The following is a 22,831-nucleotide window of genomic DNA, read 5'->3' as shown; positions in this document are numbered from 1 at the left end:
ACCGGGCAAAAAATGGGCACAGGAGGCGGCAGGCAGCAGGGAAAAGGGTGGGCGGAAGCAAAAATGCAGAATGGGGCAGAACAGCCCCAAAAAGGTGCTTTTATACAGAAAAAAGTAAAGGAAGAGGGAATCAGTCATACCAGGAGAAGTTGAGGTACTTCTGCCAAACAGAGGCAACAAGGTAAAATACAAGGAAACTTTATTTTTCAGTTTTTACCAAGGTTTTGCTCTGTTTTTTTTACTTTTTTTTGTTTGTTTTTGTTTTCAAGCTGCTTATTAGTTGACAAGTCCGGTCAGTTTTTGTATTAAAAAGGATCTTGATGGAGGTAGCTTTGTCTCTGTCCTGGCTTTTGCTTGGTCTCACCTGCACACTCGTCTCAGTAAACAAACTCAAAAAAAAATAAAATTAAAAAACAAAATCTGAAGTTCCAGGCGGAGGCAGTCGAGCGATGCAGCCAGGTTCTCCGTGTAACAGACATGGCGCTGTGGCCTCCAGTCACTATGTACAGAGTCCATCATACATCCCCCTCTCTCCTAAAGCACACTCCTCGCTCCGGCGGGCTGGCTGCGGAGGAAGGAGTTTCTTTTCTCCTCCCCGAGACCTGCGCGCAGCAGCTTCCACGGAGGGAAACAGCACCCAGTCAGGAATGTCAGGCAGAGGGGTAGAGTGTGAGGGGGTAGGGGGATCAGGGGAGGGGGGGGTGTCACTTTAGCTTGGCCGAAAGGTCAACAGCACTGGGCCAGGGACTCACTGCTGCTGTGCCACCTGTGGGGCGAGAGAAGATGATCTGAGATTCAATGGCTGATCCGTGGCTACTGGGTTTTCCCCAGGGAGCCCCCACCCCAAGGTAGCTACGCTTACTGACCAGAGAGGGTACGTACTTGTTGGGGAGGTGGCGGTGGAGGGGGCTCACTGCTGCGGTTGGCCAGCCGGCTCAGGATGTTGCGCTCGGACATCTGGAGGCGTACTGCCACAGGTGGGATACGGGCAATGGTGGCAGGCAAACGAGTCACATCTGCCTTCATGTCACTCAAAAGCTCCTCCAGCTGCTTCAGAACTGGAAGGAAAAAGGGACTTGTTTAGAGGGGAAAGGGACACCCTACAGAGAAGAGAACAGAGGGGACAGCAACGCTTAACACCTAGCCCCCCGCTTTTTAACACCTTTGTGCAGCACAGCGTTGGCTGGTTTATTCCCGGCCATTGACTCCTTGGATAGGTGCTGGTGGCTCTCAGCCAGGCATTCCACCTCTGCAAAACGTGTGTTCAGAGCCATAGATGGATGAGATGGGTCTTCTGACATGTTCAGATAGGCAGCTCGCCGCAACTGCTCCTCGATCACCAGTGCTTGCTCCAGAAGCTGCAATGAGGAAAAAACAAAAACGTCTTTCAGCAGTTGCCTGAAGAGCAGCCTGCTGCAGCCCCAGTCTCTCCTGATCCAGTTCTCCACTGTCTCATGAGGCGAGATGCTGCAGCTGAACCCCCCTTCAACAGCTTCTGTTCATATAAAGTAAAACCTGAAGAGCCCAAAACACTAAGGGCTCCATTAAGCTAGGCCAGGTACACAAGAAAACCAGGCTACACCTAGTTTAATAGAAGACTACCATAAATCCTCTAGGATTCTCATTCCTCCTCCGTTTCTTTTTAAAGACCAAGTCATTTGCTATTTCATTCTTTATGGAGCAAAGAGAATGAAGCTTTATCTTTCAACTTGAGTGAGAGGTATCCCATGCTACTTATAGAAAGAGTCTAAAAAAACCTCAAACTGTTGAGCATGCCTATCAGGGGCATTTGGAGAAATCTATTTGAATCCTGTTAGTGCAAAACTGACCAGTGTAACCAGACTACACTGAATTAATGTTTCGCCCCAAGACTGAGAACTACATGGCCTTTATTTCGGTTGGTCTTAAATCACTCCCAGAACTAAGCTATGGTCCCTCCCAATAGGTTGAGGCAGAGACTGAAGACAACCCTTTCACCAATCCATACAGTGCTTCCAGGTTCTGCTTAAGTACACTGAGTAGGTTGCAGCACACCAAGCAGAAGCTGTGATGGAAACAGCCACTTGAATCTTAAGCCTCCTTCATACCAGTTGTTCAATAAACATTTGGAGAGACCACACTGAACTGAGCTCCCCAATACAATTTCTAGAGTAAACAGAGCTCCTATCATGCAGCTACCGCCTGATTCATAGAGATATTGCTTACTTCCCCCAACCCCCCAAATGAAAGGCGCTGCAGAAGCCTTCACTTCCTTAGCAGAAAGTCAGAACAGCAAGCTCTTGTTCTTAAAGAGGTTCAGCTGGGTGAAAGGCACTTATCAAACTGAAGAGAAATCCTTACCTTAAATCTCCTTGCCAAGAACTTATTCTTTATTTCCAGGAAGTTACCCCTGTTCATCTCACCCTTGAAGGGTTCATTGAGGATGGCGTAACGGGGATCATTCTGAATATCCTGCCAGCGGGCATAGCCATGACTGAGATGGGATGAGCTCAGGCAAACAAAGGCAGTGAGAACAAGGGAGTACATAGCCCAGGCAGATACCCTTCTCAGGTGGGGGTGGGGTAAGGGGGTGCAGAGAGGGGAGGAACAGGAGCCAAGGAAAAGGAATGAGAACTATGTCCTGCTAAGTCTCAACTATGCTGGCAGGAAACTCCTCCTCCCACCATCACTTTCACTCTTGTGAAAGAAGATAAAGTGCTCTCTCCCTTAATGTACTCCAGACTGACCCAGGACGGTCACCTTCACCATGACAGTTTATGTACAAGGGGAAGAGAACTGGTCTGTCAGGGTAAGGATACTTGATAATCCCAGCAAGGAGCCAGTAGTCATGACGGCGATGCCAGATCTCATAGGTCTTCTTTGTGACAGTCGCAGCCCTCTCTTCATTCTGCCATAGGGAGTGTAGTTCTGAAAAGGCAAGAGACACCAGAACCATTGAAAGTTATTTCCTGAACACAAGCAGGGGCATACAAACAAGTTCAAGAATACAAAGATTTCTCATACCAGTGAAGCCACCATCTGCTATGTTGAACATGAAGCGCTGCTTTACGGCCTTCTTGTGCCTTTCATCTACTGACTCTTTCAGCATCTCTCCATTCTGCAGCATCACCACATCTCTCTTATCATCATCCTTTTTCTCATCTGTACACACAGGAAATAAAACCGAACATGGCAGATACCACAGCAAGTTGGACCGCAAGGAATCCTTGCAGGAGAGGGGTTAAGAAAGAGAATGGAATTATCATGACTCACCTTTCTCATCCAGAGTGATTATAGGAGGTTCAGGGGGATTCTCAACAGGTGCTCTGTCTTCTACTTTCTCCACATCAGCTGCAGGAAAGGGGTACGTGATATGTAGGGGAACACGGCAAGTCCAAGGTTTTGTTCTTCAGCCTGTGAAACCTGATTCTGTTCCCTAACTCCCTGTTCAAAGCCCTGGAATAGCCCCACCGACTCTCTACATTTACACCTGTTTCTTTAGGATAAAAGTGCTGAAGCAAAGGAGATGCAGCTTTAGGGAAATAGTATTTGAGGGGACAGGGAGTTTATTGCTGTTCAAGGTACTAAACAGCCTCCCTAAAGATACCTTTGCTTTCTACTTCCATTGGCTCATCTGGTCTTTCCTTCACCTCCAGTTCCTCTACTTTTTTTTCATCTGCTTCTGTGGGGTTCATCGGGGATTTTGCTTCCTGTGCTGGTGTCTCCACAGGCTGGGCACACTGCTGAGGACAGAAAGCAATGAGAATCAAGGTAAAAGTGGTGCATGGAAAGAGACGACAGTCACAGCAGTTTGGAAAGCAAAGAAGCACAAAACTCTCAGGCCAATTCTGAGGACCTGAGAATCATCTTTAAGTATCGTTCCCAGAACTCACCTCAGCAGCTGAATGACACAGGGAAGGAGGCAGAAGTAGAGACATTTGCAATTGCATGAGGCAAACAAGCAACCCACTCACCTCCATAGGGACCTCTGTTTCAGTAGCAGAGGCATTGAGCTCTTTCTCCGGTTCAGATGACTCTCCTTGCTCCTTAGCACTGGCTCCTTCTTCTACTTTTACTCCTTCTTCTGTGTATTCCCCACCCCCGAGCAGCACAGCAGACAAAAACAGAAGAAAAGCCATCAGTAAGGTCTTCCCCTCACTGTTACCAAGCACACATCTCCTTTGCTCACAGACATTAGGACCATCAAAATGGGACTAGCATCACTCAAGATGACCCCCCTTTTCCTGCCCATTACAAATGCTGGACTTCTCTTCTTGCTGATGTCAGCTCATCCAAGGAAAACTAGTGTCCTCTCTTGCCTTTAAGAGCTTGCACATGTCTTTGGCAGCCCTCCTAACATGAGAGGTAAGTTGATCTGTGTCCACCCCCAGGCCCCACCACCACAGCTCCGGTGAGGGGAACAGCCAGGATGAGGTCAGGACGCAGGACTGTACAAGAAGGGAGCTCTCACCAGGTGGAGGGACAGGGGCAGGTGTATTTGGCTGCGTATCTCCTGGTGTCGAGGGAGTTGGAGTTTTGGGAGAAGGTGAGCTTGGCTGTGAAAGTTTCTTGTTCTCCTCGATCTCTGCCAGTTCTGGCATACTCCAACGGCCATTCACGTGCTCAAATTCCTGCACCTGCACGGGAAGGAGAGAAAGACATATCATTGGAGGAATCGTACAAAGCTCATCCTCAAACGAGGAGAGACAAACCACTCGGCACACAACAAAAATAGGTGTGAAAGGAGAGGTAAATCACCAGCTCATGACCCCAGCATCTACAAGCTGTATGGAGAGCAAAGGCTACATCGCTCTGCTAGGCACCTACCTTTTTGCGTATAAGTGACATGACACCAATGCGAGTAAGGACATGCTGTCGAGAAAGACCTTCCCGTGGGACCCCATCTGCAAAGGTCTCTGCACCATCAGCTCCAGGTTCACATAAATGGCGCATGAAAAGTGAGACGTAGGCCCTGGAGCAGTTAAGAGACAAGCAATTAGACTATAAACTGTGTTAGCTGGAAACATGAGACACCTTCCAACACATAAGGGAAAACACCCCGAGACTCCTAACCCATAGTAACATGAGTTCTGGGGTTCCAGGCTCCTACAAAGGAGAATTTCCTGAAAGAATTAGTGCATGCATAAAAAACACACAGCTGACTCAGTCTTGAGCCAGAACCAACCATAAGCCTGAAAAGGACCTGGGGAAAGCATTCATTACATGCTTGCCTGGCCATGCTACTCCTCTAAAAGCACTTGCTTTTGGCGACTGATGAGTTGAGTCCGAGGACCAAACCCCCCTAGTCTCTCCCAGCTTATACTCCATTCTCCCACAAAGAATCAACTAATACATTAAGGAAACACAGTCTCTAAGGAAAAGACAGTAAAGGCCCAATTATCATTCTTCCCCAAAGGGACTAAGTGTTGCTATTCTTTCATTCCTGCCTAATGCAGACTCACTTGAACTCTTTCTCTGACTTGCCACGGAGGTCCCGAACAAGCCACTGAGTGGTGAAGGCATCCTGAGGTGGCATTCCATAGCGCATGATAGCATTGAGAAAGGCCTTCCGCTGGCGGGCATTGAAACCCAAGACCTAGAATGGAGGAGAAGATGGACAGATATGGCAAGAGCCATACAGAAGCAGCTAGGATGCAAACATCTAACCCTGTTACTACTTACCTCAATGTTCCCTCCCACGCGGGCAAGTAAGGGAGGCAGAGGCTTATCCTTATCATTTCTCAAGCCTTTGCGGCTAGGCCGACGAGCTGCTGAAGAGAGAAATGCAGCTAAGGAGGAGAGACAATGCACAGTATATTGTTGTGTGAATACTTCCCTTGCAAAACAGCACCACAAAGCGTACAAATCGCCCAAATCAAGTCACAGCTGTTCCCACACTCAAAGAAAGTGACCCAGGAACTCTGGCTTCACCAGAACTTACCTTCAGACCTCTCATCAAAGTCCTCATCTCCTTCTTCAGAAGCAACTGAATAATCTGACTGATTATCTGACTGGTCATCCTGCCAGTCTGAAAGAAAAACAGCACGTGAGCCTGAGACGCTACTCCATTACTTCCCAGCAACGCATACTTACACCCATTTCTCCCTCAGGTTCCTGTGGATTTGTACCTCTATCCTCCTGTGAGCCATCATTGTAGTTGACTTGCTTGCGAATACGTTTGCCCTTGCCCAGATTCCTGGCCAGATCCTCCTGTTGCTGTTCATAATGGTGACGCAGCAGTTTCTCCCAGTAATCAGGATCCACGGACTCCTCCTGCTTAATGATCTCACGTTCAACCTCCTCTTCCTCCTGCCACAGAGAGGTAACAAATTTAGAGACCTACACTCCAAATACCAACTTGTTTGAGCCGATATATGCCTGCTTACCCTTAAAAGCATCAGAGCTCAATTTAATTGATCCTACATCATTCAGCAGAAGATACTAGCTGACATCCACCTCATACTCACCCCCATCTCCTCTTCACGAACCACATACTGGGCCACCTTGAAAGAGCTGAGATATTCATTCATGCCCTGAAGTTCTGTATCTTCTGTTTCATCCTGGTTCCGATCTAACAGACGCTCAATTGCTTTGTCATCATAATGGATAACGCTACTGTCCTCACCTTCTTTGTTATCCCCTAAGGAAAGAGCACAGGCACTGTTGCTGTATGGATCTCATGGGACTAGGAAAGGGAATGGCACCCTAGACTTCCTTGTAGAGCTATAATCAGCACTGTGCCTACAGTCACTCACTAATTAAGGAGCCAGACCTCCCCACCTCCTTCAGTTCTACTCCCAGGCACTCACCCCCCTCAGTAGCCTCATCCTTGAAGAGCTCTTCAGTGCCAAATTTGAGAATGTCATCAAGTTCCTGTTTGGACATGGAGCCTGTCTTGGAGCCCAACCCTGGTCTCACTACCAGATGAGTTAGCATCATTTTCTTCTTGGCCACCTGAGTGATACGCTCCTCCACTGAGGCCCTTGTCACAAAGCGGTATATCATCACTTTCTTGTTCTGTCCAATTCTGTGTGCACGACTGAAGGCCTAGAAAAGAGATGTGCTCAGAACAGTCTGGAGCTACACAATAGTAGGCTGATACACCCCGCCTGCCTCCACAAGTTTCCCAGTTGCCTTCATGTTGGCTCTTAACATTAGTAAAGGCTGGGCCCCAGAAGAACCCTCCACTATTTCGCTTCCCATCTCTACCCATCCTCACTGCTCTGATTTTGCATCTTTCTAGAAGGGAAGTCACACATTCCTTCACTCCTCCTGATTATTTAATTTCCCCTTTTCCTCAGGATTACTCCATAGTGAGACACCTCATTCAGACTCACCTGGATATCATTGTGGGGGTTCCAGTCTGAATCATAGATAATCACAGTATCTGCTGTGGCCAAGTTAATACCAAGACCCCCAGCTCGAGTTGAAAGCAGAAAGCAGAATTGCTGAGCACCAGGAGCTTAGATAAAAGAGAACAAAAGTAATCAAGGGAGAGTACATTACTCAAACAAGGATTTGTATCTGACTCATATCACCTGAGGGGGAATCACTACTAATTTAAGATTCCATGGGAGCAATGGAAGACTTGGGCCACAACAATCCCATGTTGACCGCTAAGCACGTACAAGGCAACAGTTTTCATTTTGTAAAGTAGGAGACTCCATACCATTGAAGCGGTCAATAGCCTCTTGACGCATGTTCCCTGTGATCCCTCCATCAATCCGCTCATATTTGTACCCTTCGTGTTCCAAAAAGTCTTCTAGAAGGTCCAACATTTTAGTCATCTGCATATCAGAAAAACACCACCACGAAAGAGTGAGGGACAAGAGGATACTAGGTCAACAGGCTCCTTTCTCAGAAAAAGAATTCCCAGCCTTATGGATTTTCCCCATATACCTGAGAGAATATAAGCACCCTGTGACCTCCTTCTTTAAGGTTCTTTAACATCTTCTGGAGCAGCAACAGCTTTCCAGAGGCTCGAATAAGAGCACTACCATCATACATGCCATTTGGCATTTTGGGAGCTTCCTGAGAAGAAAAAGAGAAAAGAAAGGGAGTTAAGGGGTCGGGTGGAGGAACAAAACAGCTTGAAGGGATGTAAGTTGGCCTTAGTCCCTAGCTGTCTTCACCAGATGCTGACTCACATCTGATCATTTAGCTTGGCACAACCGCAACACGTAGCACTACTTACATGAAACATCAGTGCTACCCTGTGCCTGTTCTCTTGCAATGTGACTCCTAGATGCCGCACTCTTTCTTACTGACTTAGGCCCTACTCTCACTGTCTTCACCATCTTGCATGAGTCACAAGATAGCATCCTACCTGTCATACAAAGATACTGGAAAAGGAAAGGCCTTCCAGCATGTTGGGTCTACATAAAGACAGGATGAAAAAAAAACATAGAAGCAGAAAGAGAGGAAGGGGAACCCCCTCCATGCTTCATTAGAGAGCTAACTAGCTCCCTGATAACAGCCAGCAGGGAATTTGCTTATACAGAGTAAGTGACTGGACATACCATAGCAGCCACAGGAAAGAGGTAGGGGTGGTTACAACACTTCTTCAGATCCATAACAACATTGAGCAAGGAGACTTGGTTACCACCACCCCGTGCATTCAGTGCCTCAAAGTTTCTTGTCAAAATGTATTTATAATATTTCCTGAAAAGAAAAAAAAAACCAAACAATTCAGACATCCCTCATGGGAACGATTAACATACCTCTTGCTAAAATTCTGCACAGCTCCTGGCATTACCTGCCAGCTACCTAGGCTCTGCCAGTGGCACTCGCTATCTCTTTACGCCTTACATCAGAGCACAGGATTAGTCCTCCCTCAGCTATACAGGCAGCAGTAAATCTTCCTCCTACCCACTGTGTGCAAAGCCCTATAGTGAGGATGAGGCTGCTTCAGCATCCTCTTTGAAAGATCAGAACAGAGCAATAGTAGCTCAACAGCAGGTGCCCTCTTCATCCTCACACTCACTTCTGCATGGGGCTCAACTCCACTCTGACAATGAGTTCAGTCTTAGATGGCATGTTCTTGAAAACATCAGCTTTGAGACGCCTCAGCATGTGTGGGCCCAGCATGTCATGCAGCTTCTTGATCTGATCTTCCTTGGCAATATCTGCAAACTCTTCTAGGAAGCCCTCCAAGTTACTGCAGAGAAACAGACACTCAGCAAAAGCCACAAAGGAAAAAGAAAAACAAAAATGAGGAAGGGGACAGCAGTGACAAGACAGGCAGGCTGACTTGCACTACAAGACATACTGGAATCTCTCTGGTGTTAGGAAGTTCAGCAGGTGGAACAGTTCTTCCAGGTTGTTCTGCAGGGGAGTTCCTGTCAGCAGCAGCTTGTGCTGGAGGGAGTAACCGTTCAGCACACGGAAGAACTGGGAAGCAGAGAGCAGGGAAGAAATGGTGAGGAAAAAACACCCCAACAAGCAAAACCAAAACACACAAACATATGAAAGGCTTATCAAGTCACAGGCCTACAAAAATAATTTCTCCTAGAAAAAACATTGACACCAAGCTGGGGTTCAATTTAAATCACATCAGCTGTTTGGTCAAGAACTCCAAGTAGTTCACATTCCAGTCAGGGTCACTAGACTGATCTCATTGGATCATTGTTCTGCATAGCTAAAACATGACTGCAGCAAATCCTACAAGCCATCAGGTGCTGGTAGGTTTCCTTTGCTCTTTTAAGTTACAAGCTCTTTCAAGACCACCAATCATTTCCAGACTGCTATACTATGTACTTTTTCTTGCTAAATTAGTGTTGCACATTCTTACAATTACTCTGCCTTGAGAATTCTAGAAATAGCTAAGTCACTCTTCCTATTCATATCAATCCTGGCAATGTTCCAGAGCTCTGAACAAGCAGGAGAAAAAGAGCTAAGGGTTTGCCAACGTGTCTTGGAAGGTAATTTGTGCTGGTTTTCACAACAATGAAGTGACTCCAGACAGAGGTAGTGAGCAGTTAAAGTACTGAACTGAAAAGCACAAGTGTACTATGTTCACCAGCTCCAATTGACAATAAAGCAGTAATTTATTTATTAGCTTAGCCCATTTCTTTGCTTATTTTACACTTAGCATGATACAAGATCAAACTTAAGGAAAGTAGCTTGTACTAGATGGCAAACAACAACAACAACAAAAAAAAACCAACAACCCAAAACAAAGAAACCCACCACCACTTATGGTTTGGTTATCACACCAGAAGAATCCTTCTAGTGGCCTCCACAGGGATTTATCCTTCTACATAGTTATAGTCAAAAAACATCCACATTTGATTCCAAAATGAGAAAGTTACTGATTATATCTGCAAAACTTTGGTAGATAACCACAATCTGTCAAGAAGCATCTGACCTGTTTTGCAGCCAAACACCTGAAGCTGTCCCTACGGGACAGGAAACTGCTCTAGAAAAAGGCAGATTTAATGGTGTTGCTGAATAACCAATTGTAACTATTGGTCATAGTGTAACCTTGAGCCTTTACATCCTCCTTCAATTAATGAATATTAATAGCAAGCATTCATTACTACTTCCAATAATTTCAATGCTAAGCATAGAATGGCATCCAGTCTTAATGCCTACAATAAAGATCTGGAAACAACTGCAAGCACAGCTGTGATGTCTCAGAAAGATGCCTCATGCCAAGATCCAAAAAGCTAAAGCCATTTAAACAAACAAACAAAAAAAAAGGAACCAAGAGGCAATTATGTCTTACAGTCTCCAAGAACCTGTAAAACCAGGTTTCCAATAACAATTGTTTTTAGCATACTGAGTACTAGAACCCAGAGAATCCAGCTGAAGACAAACAAATCAATACCAGAATTAAGGCACAAGGGCTTAGGGAGGGGCTGGATTAAGAAAGTACAGTCAAGTCTACTGAATTCAAACAAGCTTAGTTAAGGTATAGCCTCATATGAAAGCAGCTATATGGCTTTCAGCAACTACCCAGGCATTTTTTAACACCTCTGCCCACCTCTACCGTTTAATAACACCTAATTAGTTCTGCTACAAAGTTAGATGAATGCAGAGAGCAAGCCTACTCTGGAAACAAGATAATGGTGCTCATGCAGCTTGTTTTATGCTCAGTATGATAAACCTTTCCAGAATAGAAGTGGTGCAAATATATGATCTGCTTTCAGAGAATCCAGTTTGTATTGGAGAGCAACAACATCATCCAAGTTCTTCTGTTTTCCAACATACAATTGCCTATTCACCCAGAAACAAAGCTGTTTTAACCAGTGATATGTATAAAAGTGAAGTTGTTGCCAATGATGATCACTCTCCAAATGAAAGCTGTTGATGTTTTTTTTAATAATGCATCAAATTTACTATTGAACAAATAACTAAAAGTTGGTAGACAAACTTATGTGCTCAGGAGTAGCTATCTAATGTTCCAAACCCTCTCTTGCCCATATTCCCCAGCAACATATGCCATGCCTATAAATCACTTATGCTTCTCTGTACCTTAGACTGATTGTTCTTCAATCTGTGAGCTTCATCCACAATGAGACAGGCCCAGTCAATAGAGCCTAGTATGGCCATATCAATTGTTATCAGTTCATAGGAAGTGAGAAGCACATGGAACTTCACAGCAGCCTCCTTCTGCAGAGGAAAAGGATGAACATGGTAATGGGATAAGAGAATACCCCAGGACAAAGTAGAGCAGGGTTTCTCCAAGTTCTTCTGTTGCACCCTGGTCAAACAGCACATCAAAAACTCTTCACTCCCACAGTTTCCTGTCACAAGACTCAAAATGCTACCCAAACCATTATAGCCTTTTAATCCTCCATTACTCTCTTAACACATGTAAGTCTCCTCAACTGCCTCAGTACTTGCTACTTCTGAACAGTTGCCAACTATTGTAACAGAGAAGTTTAACAAATGATCAGCAAATAGAGGCATGTTAGGGAAGTGACATTTGAAGAGTAGCAGCTCATCAAAAAGCTAAGACTTAGAGCTAAGTAGTTTATCATGGAACTTTAAATTACGTTAGTACTTAATGCAGTTCAAGGGAAGCAAAGGACTCCTATCTATCTCTGCCAATGGAAAAGCTTTAGTCTTCCTAGTAAAAGCAACATGGGAGCTAAAAGTTCTACAAAACGTAGCCACATTGCTCAGACAGGAAGGAAGAGCCTGATCTCAGAAGGCAATTTCTCAGATGTCTAGGTACGGCCTCAATATCAGCCAGATCCTCAGAGACACTAAAGAATTCATACTTTTTTGTGTGTTTGTCTTTTTCATGCAATGGCAGTTCTGACATAGACTTAGATCTGTAGAAGTGATACACAACTTCACAGATTAAGTGGAAGAGATAAAGGGACCTGCCTACAGCCAATATTACCATAGCCAACTCTTTTTCCAGTACTGAATTAGTTCAGACTAGTAGGAGTGTTTAAATAGTCTAGAGCAGGAGTCTAAACACCCACTAGTCATCATTTTGCAGTTCTTTCCCCTTGGAAACTACAAGTATAATCAGTTCCCAGGGACATCAGAATATCTGAATCTCAGATGCTGAAAACCAGTCTGGTGCATCTCTTCCTTCAGTTCAGACTTGCATTACAGCAGAGTTCTGTACCTTCATTCTGGATGCTTTTTTGCCTCCACGTATGGCATTATCCTCAAAAGTGAACTCATTCTCACGGATGATGGCCCGGCTGTCTTTGTCCCCGACGTAGGTCACTACATACATATCTGGGGCCCACATCTCAAATTCTCGTTCCCAGTTGATGATTGTGGACAGAGGGGCACTCACCAAGAAGGGACCCTTTGAGTGGCCCTATGAACAGAGTCAGTAAGAGCATTAGATGAATGCAACCACTAACACAGGCAAAAATCTCCCTGGGTAGTGGTCTCCCAGATCTCACCTCTTTGTATAAGGAATATAGGAACACAGCTGTCTGCACAGTCTTTCCCAGACCCATCTCATCAGCCAAGATTGTATCTGTGCCCTGGGCCCAGGAGAATCGCAGCCAGTTCAGTCCTTCCAGTTGGTAAGGATGCAAAGTCCCCCCTGTTACATCAAGGTACTCTGGTTGCCGGTCATATTTCACTGTTGGCTACAGTGGAAAGAAGGAAGAGTTGAGATCCTTTACCTTAGCTAGACAGTCATGAAGACTTGTTTCCCAGTCACCCATATATTCCCTAGTGCAGATGAGACTTCACAGATGACGACTAGACTAGCACCAGACAAAATTCCCACATTGCCAAAGATATCAACCAAAAAGCCTTTCTTGTAAAACCCTTTCACCAAGAGCCAGCCAGTGTCTCACCCGATGGAGAAGGTGGGCCTCTGTCTGAAGACTATAACCCATTCATTCTTTGGGCCAGTAAGGAACTCCAAAACCATATGCTCTTCACTCTTCAGTTTCCTCTTTACCTGCCTCTCTCCCCAAAACAAGCAGCTACATCAGATGGCCCCTAAGCAATAAACAGTAACTTACATCTACTGTGGGAGTCTCAGGGGGCCTTTCCAGTTTCCGCATCTTCACTTTCTTTAACTTCTTACCAGGCCTGCCCTCTTCACCTCTCATCAGCTCCCTATGCAGAGACAGTCCCAAGAACACGCAAGTTTAATGGCTTTTGTAACAGATCAAGGGAAAACTATTGCAGAGAGTAGGAGGGCAATCACCCAACTCAAATAGACACAAGAGAACAGGGCTGGAACCTTCATGAACTGGTGGAGAAGCACAAGATCCCTGCCCAAAGGAATACGGCATCAGCAACAAGAAGATGCTCCTTGGCTATCTCCATATATTAATCCAGCCAGTGCTAGGGGCTGACATAGTCTGGTATTTTCTCAAGGGAACGGAAAGGAACACAACCTCTAGATACTTTTCTTACCTGTGATTCCAGTAGGCTTGCTTGTAGAGGTCATAATCTTGGATATCCACATCTTCACTTTCCCAGGATGCCTGGTCATAGGGTAGGTCTCTCCATTTAATCAAATAGTGGACATTGCCCTTCTTATCCACACTGCAGAAGAAACCAGTAAGTTTTAAGCACAGTGAAATTACAGTATTCACCCAATCTACTCAAATGGGAGAGAAGGGAAGGATCCCTTAATGAAGCAAAAGAAACAGAGGAACAATGTTTGTCAAACCGACAAAAGAACTCCCACTGTTTGCCCCAGTCACACTGCAGTTTAGCTCATCCACTCTCCCTTAGCCCTGCTTAAAGTCTTTAAGGTTGAAAATCATCTTTGCTAACTCCCCTACCTATGATTAAGGATCCTGTGGATCATCATCCACTCGGGCTTGATTCCATATCGATAGAAGCGCTCCTCCATCTCAGCATATTTGGGGTCCTTATTTTTTCTCTTTCGGCTTTTCTCCTCTTCCCCTCCAAAGTCCCCTGAGGGCGGCTCATCCATATCATTTTTGCGTTGGTAGTTACGAAACATGACCTGGCAGTGCAGCTCCAGCTGGAGTCAGGACAGAAGCAGTTAGTAGGTGTTTTCCCCCCCAACTATCCAAAATATCTCCCCCCAACTATTCACCCTTATGACATGGTTAGAATCCTCCACTTACCTGCAACTCTGACACCCAAGAGCAGTGCCAGTAGGACATGCCCTGCCATTTGACAAAGAACTGCCTTTCAGGCCGACCCTCCAGAGGCTTAGGAGGAGGAGCATTAGGGTCTGCATCAGGTGGACGTGGTGGTGGTGGGCCAACCGGAGGCTGACCCCATTTCCAGATCAAGATCTTCTGCACCTTTCCTTTCAAAGCTGGGCACTGAAAAGTTAAACACAGCTTGTTACATTGGAGTGTATGTACTCTAAGCACACAAGCCCTGAGGAGCAAAAACAGAGTCACAGTTCTCTTAGTTATAGCTTTACTACAGAGATGGGATTTGCTTTTTGGACTTGGAAGCTCCAGCATTTCTTTGAGCTTTCCCCAATTTGTCTTTTTTTTTTTCTAGGCTTGACAAACCACAAACTGAATTCAGCACCTCAATTTAGTTGTCTCCCCAGGGCCACAGCAATTCAGAAATTCTACATGAAATACACAAATTGCTAGGCTTGACAATCCCAGTAGTCTATCCAACTGCAACTCCAATGAAAGTTTGTACAGAAGATATTTTGCTGTAGAACTATCAGCCCAGCATAGGGATACTTCCTGAAGCAGCTTTTTTGTTCATCATCTTAAAAGTCCTTACCACTTAATGAAAGCACCTAACACCATTTATAATACTTCATTTCTAGAACTTCCTGGAAAAGTATGACATTCCTCCCAACCATCTACTAAAAGGGCTTGGCTTTACAGAGCTTGCAGTGCAAAAAACCCAAAATAATTGTTTGGCTCAGCATCAATTTAATTTTTTTTTTCTTTTTTTAAAGCACTGTTTGCTTGCACTCATTCTCCTGCTTCTACATACATAGAAGATCCAAGAAAATTGAGCCTTGGCATCCTGGACCCAAAACTGCCCGAACTACTCTGCACATGGGCAAACCTCACAAGCCTCAATGGCTGTAACCCTGTGTCTTTCCTGCTGTCTGGAGAAAGCAGCCAACTGACAAGGCACAATCCAGACATGCCTTCATGTTTTATGACAAAAGTGTGAGGCAACATAAGAGTCTTTGGAAGACTAAGCATTTCTGGGAAAATACGATGATTCAAACAGATTAGATTGATCATCTCTTGTAGCAATAGGAGAATGGTGCTAGCAGAAACTCACAGTGCAGCGAGGACACAGCCACTCTCCATTGGGAATCTCTGGCAATGGTGGATTCAGACAGTGGATGTGATAGGATGAAGGACAGGCATCACAGCACAGCAGCTCTCCTCCATCCTTGCAGACTCTACAGAACTCCATATGGTGGTCATCCTCTTCCTCAGCATCCCCCACAACATCCTCCAGGATTTCCTCACCTTCAGAGTTATCCTCCTTTGCTTCCCACTGAATGCCCTCTTTTTCCTATAGGAGAGGGAAATCAGAAAACCGAAGTCATTCATTTGTGATTATTTTACTACTGCAGAACAGCAACCCCAAGTCACTTGACGTCCCTCTTCATGATCTCTCACACAGCGTGGCAGAAATCCAGTACTCACACAGTGTGGGCAACTCCATTTGCCCTCTGGGGCTTTCTCCATGTCTGGGTCCAGGCAAACCATGTGGTAGGCACGAGGGCAGGTATCACACAGTATAATTTCTCCTCCCTGCTGGCACACCTCACAGTAGTCCTGGTGATCAGTCTCATAGCCATCCACAGCCACTGTGGAGTCCTCCTCACCTGCAGAGGGTGGTGAGGAGTTACAGCATTACAAGCCACAGGTACAGGCTTCCTACAGCAAGGGAGGGTAGTCTCCCAACAGCCTATGTAGTAATATAGAGATCCAGAATCCAAAACTCTTGCTTTATCTATGTAAGTAAACATGGCAGGGAGCAAGAACTGGAATAGGAGTAAACCAAGCCCCTTTGTGCCTCCTTCCACCTTAGAAATTGAAGCTGTAGTTGAGGCCAGAAAAACTCAGCACTGCATCTATTCCCTTACCAAGGTGAGAAAGAACTCCTGAAAACCTTTTCCTTATTGAAAATAATACCAGGTTCTTCCTTCATGAAGAATTCTCCTCCCACAAGTGTGCTGTCAAACATCCAAATTCTGCACAAACACTCCTGTAATCTTTCTACACACTTAGCTGCACTTCTGTCTCCAGCTGTCAGGAAGCATCAATACCTTTCTTTTTCTTTTTCCCAGCTTTGAGTTTTTTGCGACTGCGGCTACTACGGCTTGTAGATCCATCTGAAACAGAGTAGCTGTTGATGCTGGCATCATCAAAGTCTGACTCCACATCCAGATCATCATCTTCACTCTGAGGTAGGTAAGAAAAAAGCTACGCTAGTCAGGCACGCATGCTGGGAGCGGCAATCAGACACACATCCCAGCATTTCTTGCATGTCATCACCACCTCCTCCTCAGGTGGTCAAGGAAGGAGCATCACTTACTGATGATCTTTTACGCTTGGAACCAAATCCTCCCAGTTTGATTTTCAAAGGTGCCACCTTCTTCGTTTTAGGTTTCTTGATATCAGGAATACGAGGACTAGCCTTTGGCTTCCGCCGGGCATTGGGTCCTGGGAACAGAGGAGCCTACAAGTCAGAGGGACTACTGCCTTGACAGCACTAACCCCCTGTCATCCTGCCAGATTCTTCATCTCACCTTTGCCTTCCTTAGTCTTGGCTTTCCTGAGTGGAACGTCTACAGGGGGCTGTGGCAGTACAGCATCCACATTTGTCACCATACTCTCCACTACTGCAACAGCTGCCGCTGCAGCAGCTGCCACAGATGCACCTGAACTTCCCTTGAAAGGGTTGTTTGTGCTAAATTCCCTCCATTTGGCTCCCAGTACCATCATCATCTTCGACACTGCTATTTTAGGGTTCTTGGCTGCAATAAGTGGCCTGTGTATAGTTAAGAAAGGAAGAGTTACCAAACCACCCTGAAATCAAGATCACTATTCCTCCCCGCCTGCCACCCCCATCAGCACCTCCATCTCAAACTACATTCCTTTCTAATCTTTGATCTCAACAGCCAATGAATCTTTCCACTCCCATCCTTCATTCTGTGTGGAGGATGCAAATGCTCAGGGGCTTGGAAAGTGAAATAGGATTTAGCATACTAGGGAAGAAAGGGGACAGAGTGAGGACTTGCATCATCTCGATCACTGAAAACAAAAAATACATGAATCAATTATTTTACTGTTGCTTCAGTTTTTGCTCTAGGTAGGATGCTAGTGTCTCTAATGTGCCTTGAGGTTTCAAAAACCAGGAACCTAGTCCTTGTCCCATCTCTTTTTTTTTTTTTGCTCCAGAGTCCTTCCAAGTACAGGCTTGCAGTTCACCTGACAAACTGGCTGAAAGCTTTGTAGTTGGTGAGAGTGCGGTAATCCTCCTCTGTGAAGATATGATCAATATCCTCCATGCCCCAGTCTTCCAAGAGCTGAGCAGATGACTTCGGCTCCTGTACAAAGAAAATTGCAGCAACTCTGAGAAAAAGCTCTAGTTCTGGTCTAGAAAAGAGCAGAACTTCCACACATCTACAGATGACCCAACTGGTCAAGACAGGGGGATTTTCCCCCGCCCTGTCCACTTATCACTGCCATAGGACACAGTCTCAATAGAACATCAGTGGAGGTGGGAAAAGTCTTTGGACTCAATACACATTCTAGGTGTGTTTAAGGCAGAAGAGGGGAAGGAATGCAAGGTGGTAAAATGGTTAAGTCGAGTGGGTCTAGTAGAGGAAGAGGAGACTAAACAGCCCTAACCCCATGTGCCATCACAAATGGAGAGCACAATGATCCCCAAAATCAGATACACAGAAATGAGGAGCAAGCAGCCAGTCAGCAGGGTATCTTCTCACCTTTGAGTCATCATCTTCTTCCTCTTCTTCCTCCTCCTCCTTGCGCTTGGCTTTGTTTTTCTTTTCCTTCTTGGGCCCTAATTTCTTCTTTTTCTTCTTCCCAGGAGTGTAGTCACTGCCCTCACTGTCAGAGCGCAGAACCTCCTCTTCTTCCTCCACAAACTCATTCCCCTCACCAGAGCTGTCCCCCAGCTGGGGAGGGAGGGAGAGAGAAGATCAGGCTGCTGTGAGAAAATACCCTGGGATAAGCACTAAACACACTCTCCCCAAGCTCTAGAGGGTTCGTACAAAGGATTGCTGCCACAGGCCAACAACAGTAAGCACCCTCCCCCCGTATATCCGTATTTTAGAGTGTCACCTTAGGCATCCTTTTCCTTACCTCCTTCTTCTGACGCTTGCTGAGCTTGGGCACTTTGGGTTCCTTTAGTTTCTTGGGCTTCTTCTTCTTCTTGATTTTGGGGGTGTCTGCCTCTGACAGAAGCTCTTCTTCTGGCTCTTCTTCAGGCTCTGGAGGGGAAGAGGCAACATGTTTCATTCAAACCCCATCTGTGCACTACAGCATAGCCCACTTCTCAGAGATCACTCAACTTGTCTACTTCTTGCTACATACTTACAAACACAGAAGCCAACTGCTTACTCTGTTACTGTTCAAAACAGATACTAGGTAATCATATCATAAGTCACCACTGCACATGGTTTTCCCCCTCCCCCACCACCACCTATTTGCACAATATTCCCTCTCCAAGCCGAGCTGCACTCTGATGTTGGGGACCAGAAGTTTGCCATAACCCAACTAGAAGTGGAAAAAGCATAGACTAGATGGCCACATCTAAAGGAGACAACGGTGAATATATTTGAGAACCTGACTAGGATACCATTTCAGTCCATGGGTCTCCAGGAGAGAAACCCACAACCGCCCAGCCTTTTCGGCAGTACAGAGCATCCTACAGCTGCATGCAAAATATGGACCAGTAAGCCACTACTTGTCCTCCTCCATAGGAAAGTTGTTACTCAGCAACTCTATTCCAATCCGGATTTGACACAACCTTCCCCCAAGCACTTCCATCCGCATCAAGAGCTAGCAAGCTCACCGCTCGGTCAGAGGAACACATGCCAGCTCCCCACCACCACAGGCTCCCATCTGTGTGCCCCTCCTTCGCTGCCTGCCCCCCGCCCGAGGGGCAGGGGCAGCCAGGCAGCCCTTCCCTTTGTGGCAGTCTGCAGGAACAGCCTGGCCACCCGCCCTCCCCCGCCGCCCCGCCCACTGCACACAGCCAGAGTCACTCCTTCTCCCTCCAAGGGAAAATGGCCTCCTGACCACAGGAGCTGGGCAGGATAGAGGAAGCCACAGGTCAGAGGAGCTACAGCAGCCAGGGGGTGAAAACAGCAGAGGGTCGAGCTCTCAGAACCTGGGGTCCCGCTCCTGGCCCTTGCCATACTCCCAACCAATGGATGTCCCCTCGCTCCCGCAACACCAGGTCTTTCAGGGAGCCCACTGCTTCTTCTCCCCCAAGTTCTGATTTAGAGCCTCTAGTGTCCCATCCTTTCCAACGTATTACCTAAATCTTCCCAGTTTGCGGGGGTCTTAAAAGTTTTTCTTCACCAAGATTTTCCTTACAAGGCTTACTGACTGTCCCCTTCTGCCTAAGATTTCAGAGGTGCCAGAAAACCCCAGAGTCAAAGCTTAAGAAAACACACCAGACAAAAAAAAAAAAAAAAAACACAAAAAGGCCACAGGACAATTTTCCACTTCCAGTTGCAACATTTCTCTTACACGACACCGCAAGACTACTGCATGAGTTAGTAGGAAAACTCAAACTTGTCTTACAAACCAGCACATCGGGATATACATTATTGCTTTTCACAAGGAAGCAGAGAAGCCAGATGTAGGTCCACAGAGCAAGTCATCAACAACAGCAGCAGCAACAAAACAGAAGAGCACCCAGGGCTCTAACTCAAGTCTCTTATTGATGATGAGGATGCAAACATGAGGGAAAAGGTAAGGTACAAAGAAAAGCAAAGATGAACAGCATGGAGCGAGAACTATAAGAAACCTCAGTAATTGGGTGTGGTGATGAAGGAAAGTGGGTCATGCAACAGCCCAGGGCAGTTTTCTCTGGACGTCAACCGGTCTGAGTTCCCAGATGAAAGAAAGCCAGGTACCCTGTCCTTTCACATACTACCCCCCCTTCCTCCTCCCCATTCACAAAATATGAAATTCGCAGGCATTTTGGTACCCTGTCAGAATTGGATGCTCTGCCTCCACCCCTTACACCTCCTCAAAGCATAGGCCCCAACAACCTGCAATGGCTTGAAACAAAGTCAGCTCCACCTGACACAAAGCCGCAAGCCTCGCACTTTGAAGTAACCCTAGGACTTGGATACCAAAATCAAAAACATGTGTGACTTGTAGTAAAAAAAAAAAAAGTGATGCCCCAGCACATCATATATTTCACATATTCAGCTTGAGACCAGCATTACCCTCATTTCACATGCACGCCCTGCAGGCTCTCCATACCTGGGTGCTGGGGGATAGCGTTGTTCAGCAGGATCTCCATCTCGTCATCATCGCTGCCCCCTGAGCATGGTGATGGAGATCCAATGCCCGATGCCATATCCTCCGAACTGGGGGAGGCCTGGGCTTATACAGGGTGCCGTCTTCTTGCCAGTCAAGCCAGTACTTACTTCACTGAAAAGAAAAAGAGAAAGTTATAGAAGACCTGAACTCCGTCTTCCCAAGCAATAGTGCTACCAAGAGGATCTGTGAGAAAGCTTAGACAGCAACTTTACTAGATTTAGAGCCTATGGATAATAGAAACACTGGCAGCAAGTATCAGCTTAGAGTTGTGATGAAGCAGGCTTTGAAGACACTAGATATTAAACTGAGTCAGCAACTCATCCCTGGCGAGGAAGCCAAAACAGCTGTCCCATAGGAAAATTCTCCCGTCCTCTGCAGCCAGGTGCCCTGGCTTATTTCTACCTTGGGCTGGGAGGCGGTGGCAAAGCAGGGAAGGCAGCCGGGCTTCCAAAGGAGACCCCGGACCAGCCGGGACGCTGTCAGCGAGCCACAGCAGGGAGCAGGCGGTTCGCGCGGGGCCCGGTACGGCGGACAGCGGCGGCACCGGTAGTCCCCAACTCGCCCGCCCAAACTTGGCGGGCCGGCCCCGGGCTGACACCGCAGCGGCCGGAGAGGCAGGCCAGCCGTCGCCCTCCTCCTCCTCCTCCACCGGCCCCACACAAAAGGCAGGGCAGAGGCTCGGCGGCGCCGGCAGCCCCGCTCCGCTGCCCGCCGCACCCGCGCCCCCGCCCGGAGCGGGGCTGCGCGGCGAAGGGCGGGGGCGGCGGGAGGGGGCGGGGGGGGATGGAGGGGGGGGGGTTGCAGCGTCTCGGCGGGGCACGGTCTCCCGGGCGGGGGCGCGGGGCGGGGCCGGGGAAGTCCGGCTCGCATGCGGTGAGGGGCCGCCTCTCCCCAGGGACGTGCGCCGGGGCGGGGGCCGGGCGGCAGGCGCCGGCCGAGGCTGCGGGGGACCGGCGGGGCGGCCGCTCCCCGGCGCGGTGCCGGGTGGGGGAGGGGAGGGGAGAAAACGTCCTGCGGCCGCCCGGGCAAAGGGAGGGGGGGCCGGCGCGGCACCGGCGGGTGGGAACCTGCTGCCGGGGGCCGATGGGGCGCCCGGCGGCGAAGGGCGCCCGGCGGCAGAGACGCCCCAAGAGGCGGCAGAAGGCCCTGTCCGCCCTCGTCCCCTCCCGGCTGCTCACCCAGCTCCAGACCCCGGCTCCTCTCTCTCGCCGCCGCTGCTGCTGAAGGGAAAATGGCTCCGGCCCCGGCACCGCCTCTTAAAGGGGAAAAAACCCGGCCAGGCCCCGCCCCGCTCCCGCCTCCATCCCATAATATGCCCCGGGACCCTGGCAACAGGCCCCGCCTCCGTCTCCCTGGAAACCACCCCCCCCAACCGAGACATCCCATAATACTCGCTCTCCCCTCAGAACTTCCCACTCACTGCCCGGCCCGGCATCCCATAATAATAACCCCTCCCGCCGGGAACATCCCATAATACGCCCCCCCCCCCCCCCTTACGAGAAACATCCCATAATACTCCCTACGCTCGCACCCCTTCGCTTCGGCATCCCATAATACTTGCCCCCCCCCCGCCCAGGACCCTGCGCCGGGGCAGAGCGCCCCCGGCCTGCCATCCCATAATAGGCACGTCCCTCCTGCGGGGAGCGAGCGGGGGGAGGCACACTGTAGTAACCCCCCGAACATCCCATAATAGTCACACCCCGGGCGCACATCCCATAATAATCACCCCCACCACCCCACACCCCCCGCCCAGGCAGGCATCCCATAATAGTCGCCGGGAGCCACCGTCCAGCCAGGCATCCCATAATACTCGCGGCCGCCCGCCCTGCAGCCCGCGGGGCTCTGCCGCGCCGCTAACACGCCCCCCCCCCCCCCCCCCCTCCGGCCCGGCCTGGCGTCCGCCCAGC

General features: G+C 47.9%; 1 protein-coding gene across 1 annotated transcript; it reads right to left on the bottom strand.

Moving 5' to 3' along the window:
• Nucleotides 1–149: 149 nt before the first annotated feature.
• On the bottom strand, nt 150–22,254 carry CHD4 (chromodomain helicase DNA binding protein 4). The gene is made up of 40 exons (XM_082480943.1): nt 22,103–22,254; nt 20,865–21,035; nt 18,726–18,853; nt 18,347–18,538; nt 17,829–17,947; nt 17,147–17,388; nt 16,933–17,060; nt 16,664–16,799; nt 16,038–16,219; nt 15,664–15,903; nt 14,517–14,720; nt 14,205–14,410; nt 13,831–13,962; nt 13,431–13,527; nt 12,855–13,046; nt 12,566–12,766; nt 11,455–11,592; nt 9,248–9,369; nt 8,963–9,136; nt 8,499–8,640; nt 7,879–8,010; nt 7,649–7,766; nt 7,317–7,441; nt 6,789–7,026; nt 6,447–6,619; nt 6,108–6,288; nt 5,921–6,007; nt 5,662–5,750; nt 5,442–5,575; nt 4,807–4,951; nt 4,451–4,616; nt 3,954–4,063; nt 3,587–3,722; nt 3,253–3,330; nt 3,004–3,141; nt 2,799–2,907; nt 2,341–2,473; nt 1,163–1,358; nt 883–1,058; nt 150–766 (listed from the first exon to the last, which is right to left on the bottom strand). The coding sequence occupies exons 2-40, from the start codon at nt 20,959–20,961 to the stop codon at nt 749–751; spliced, it is 5,754 nt and encodes a 1,917-aa protein (XP_082337069.1). The 5' UTR covers nt 20,962–21,035; nt 22,103–22,254; the 3' UTR covers nt 150–748.
• Nucleotides 22,255–22,831: the final 577 nt, after the last annotated feature.

Source organism: Vanellus vanellus (genome assembly GCF_965231255.1).
Source record: "Vanellus vanellus genome assembly, chromosome: 1".
Taxonomy (NCBI): Eukaryota; Metazoa; Chordata; class Aves; order Charadriiformes; family Charadriidae; genus Vanellus; species Vanellus vanellus.
Note: the sequence above shows the minus strand (reverse complement) of the source record. Positions and strands in the feature narration are given on the sequence as shown.

What these genes read in the sequence shown, in the direction of transcription:
- CHD4 (XM_082480943.1), bottom strand. Translation starts at nt 20,961, where the DNA reads ATGGCATCGGGCATTGGATCTCCATCACCATGCTCAGGGGGCAGCGAT. An exon ending in CAAGCCTACTGGAATCACAG is followed by an intron (nt 13,528 to 13,830) that starts GTAAGAAAAGTA and finishes GTCTCTGCATAG; the next exon opens with GGAGCTGATGAGAGGTGAAG. An exon ending in TCTTTCCTGTGGCTGCTATG is followed by an intron (nt 8,011 to 8,498) that starts GTATGTCCAGTC and finishes TTTTCTTCTCAG; the next exon opens with GAAGCTCCCAAAATGCCAAA.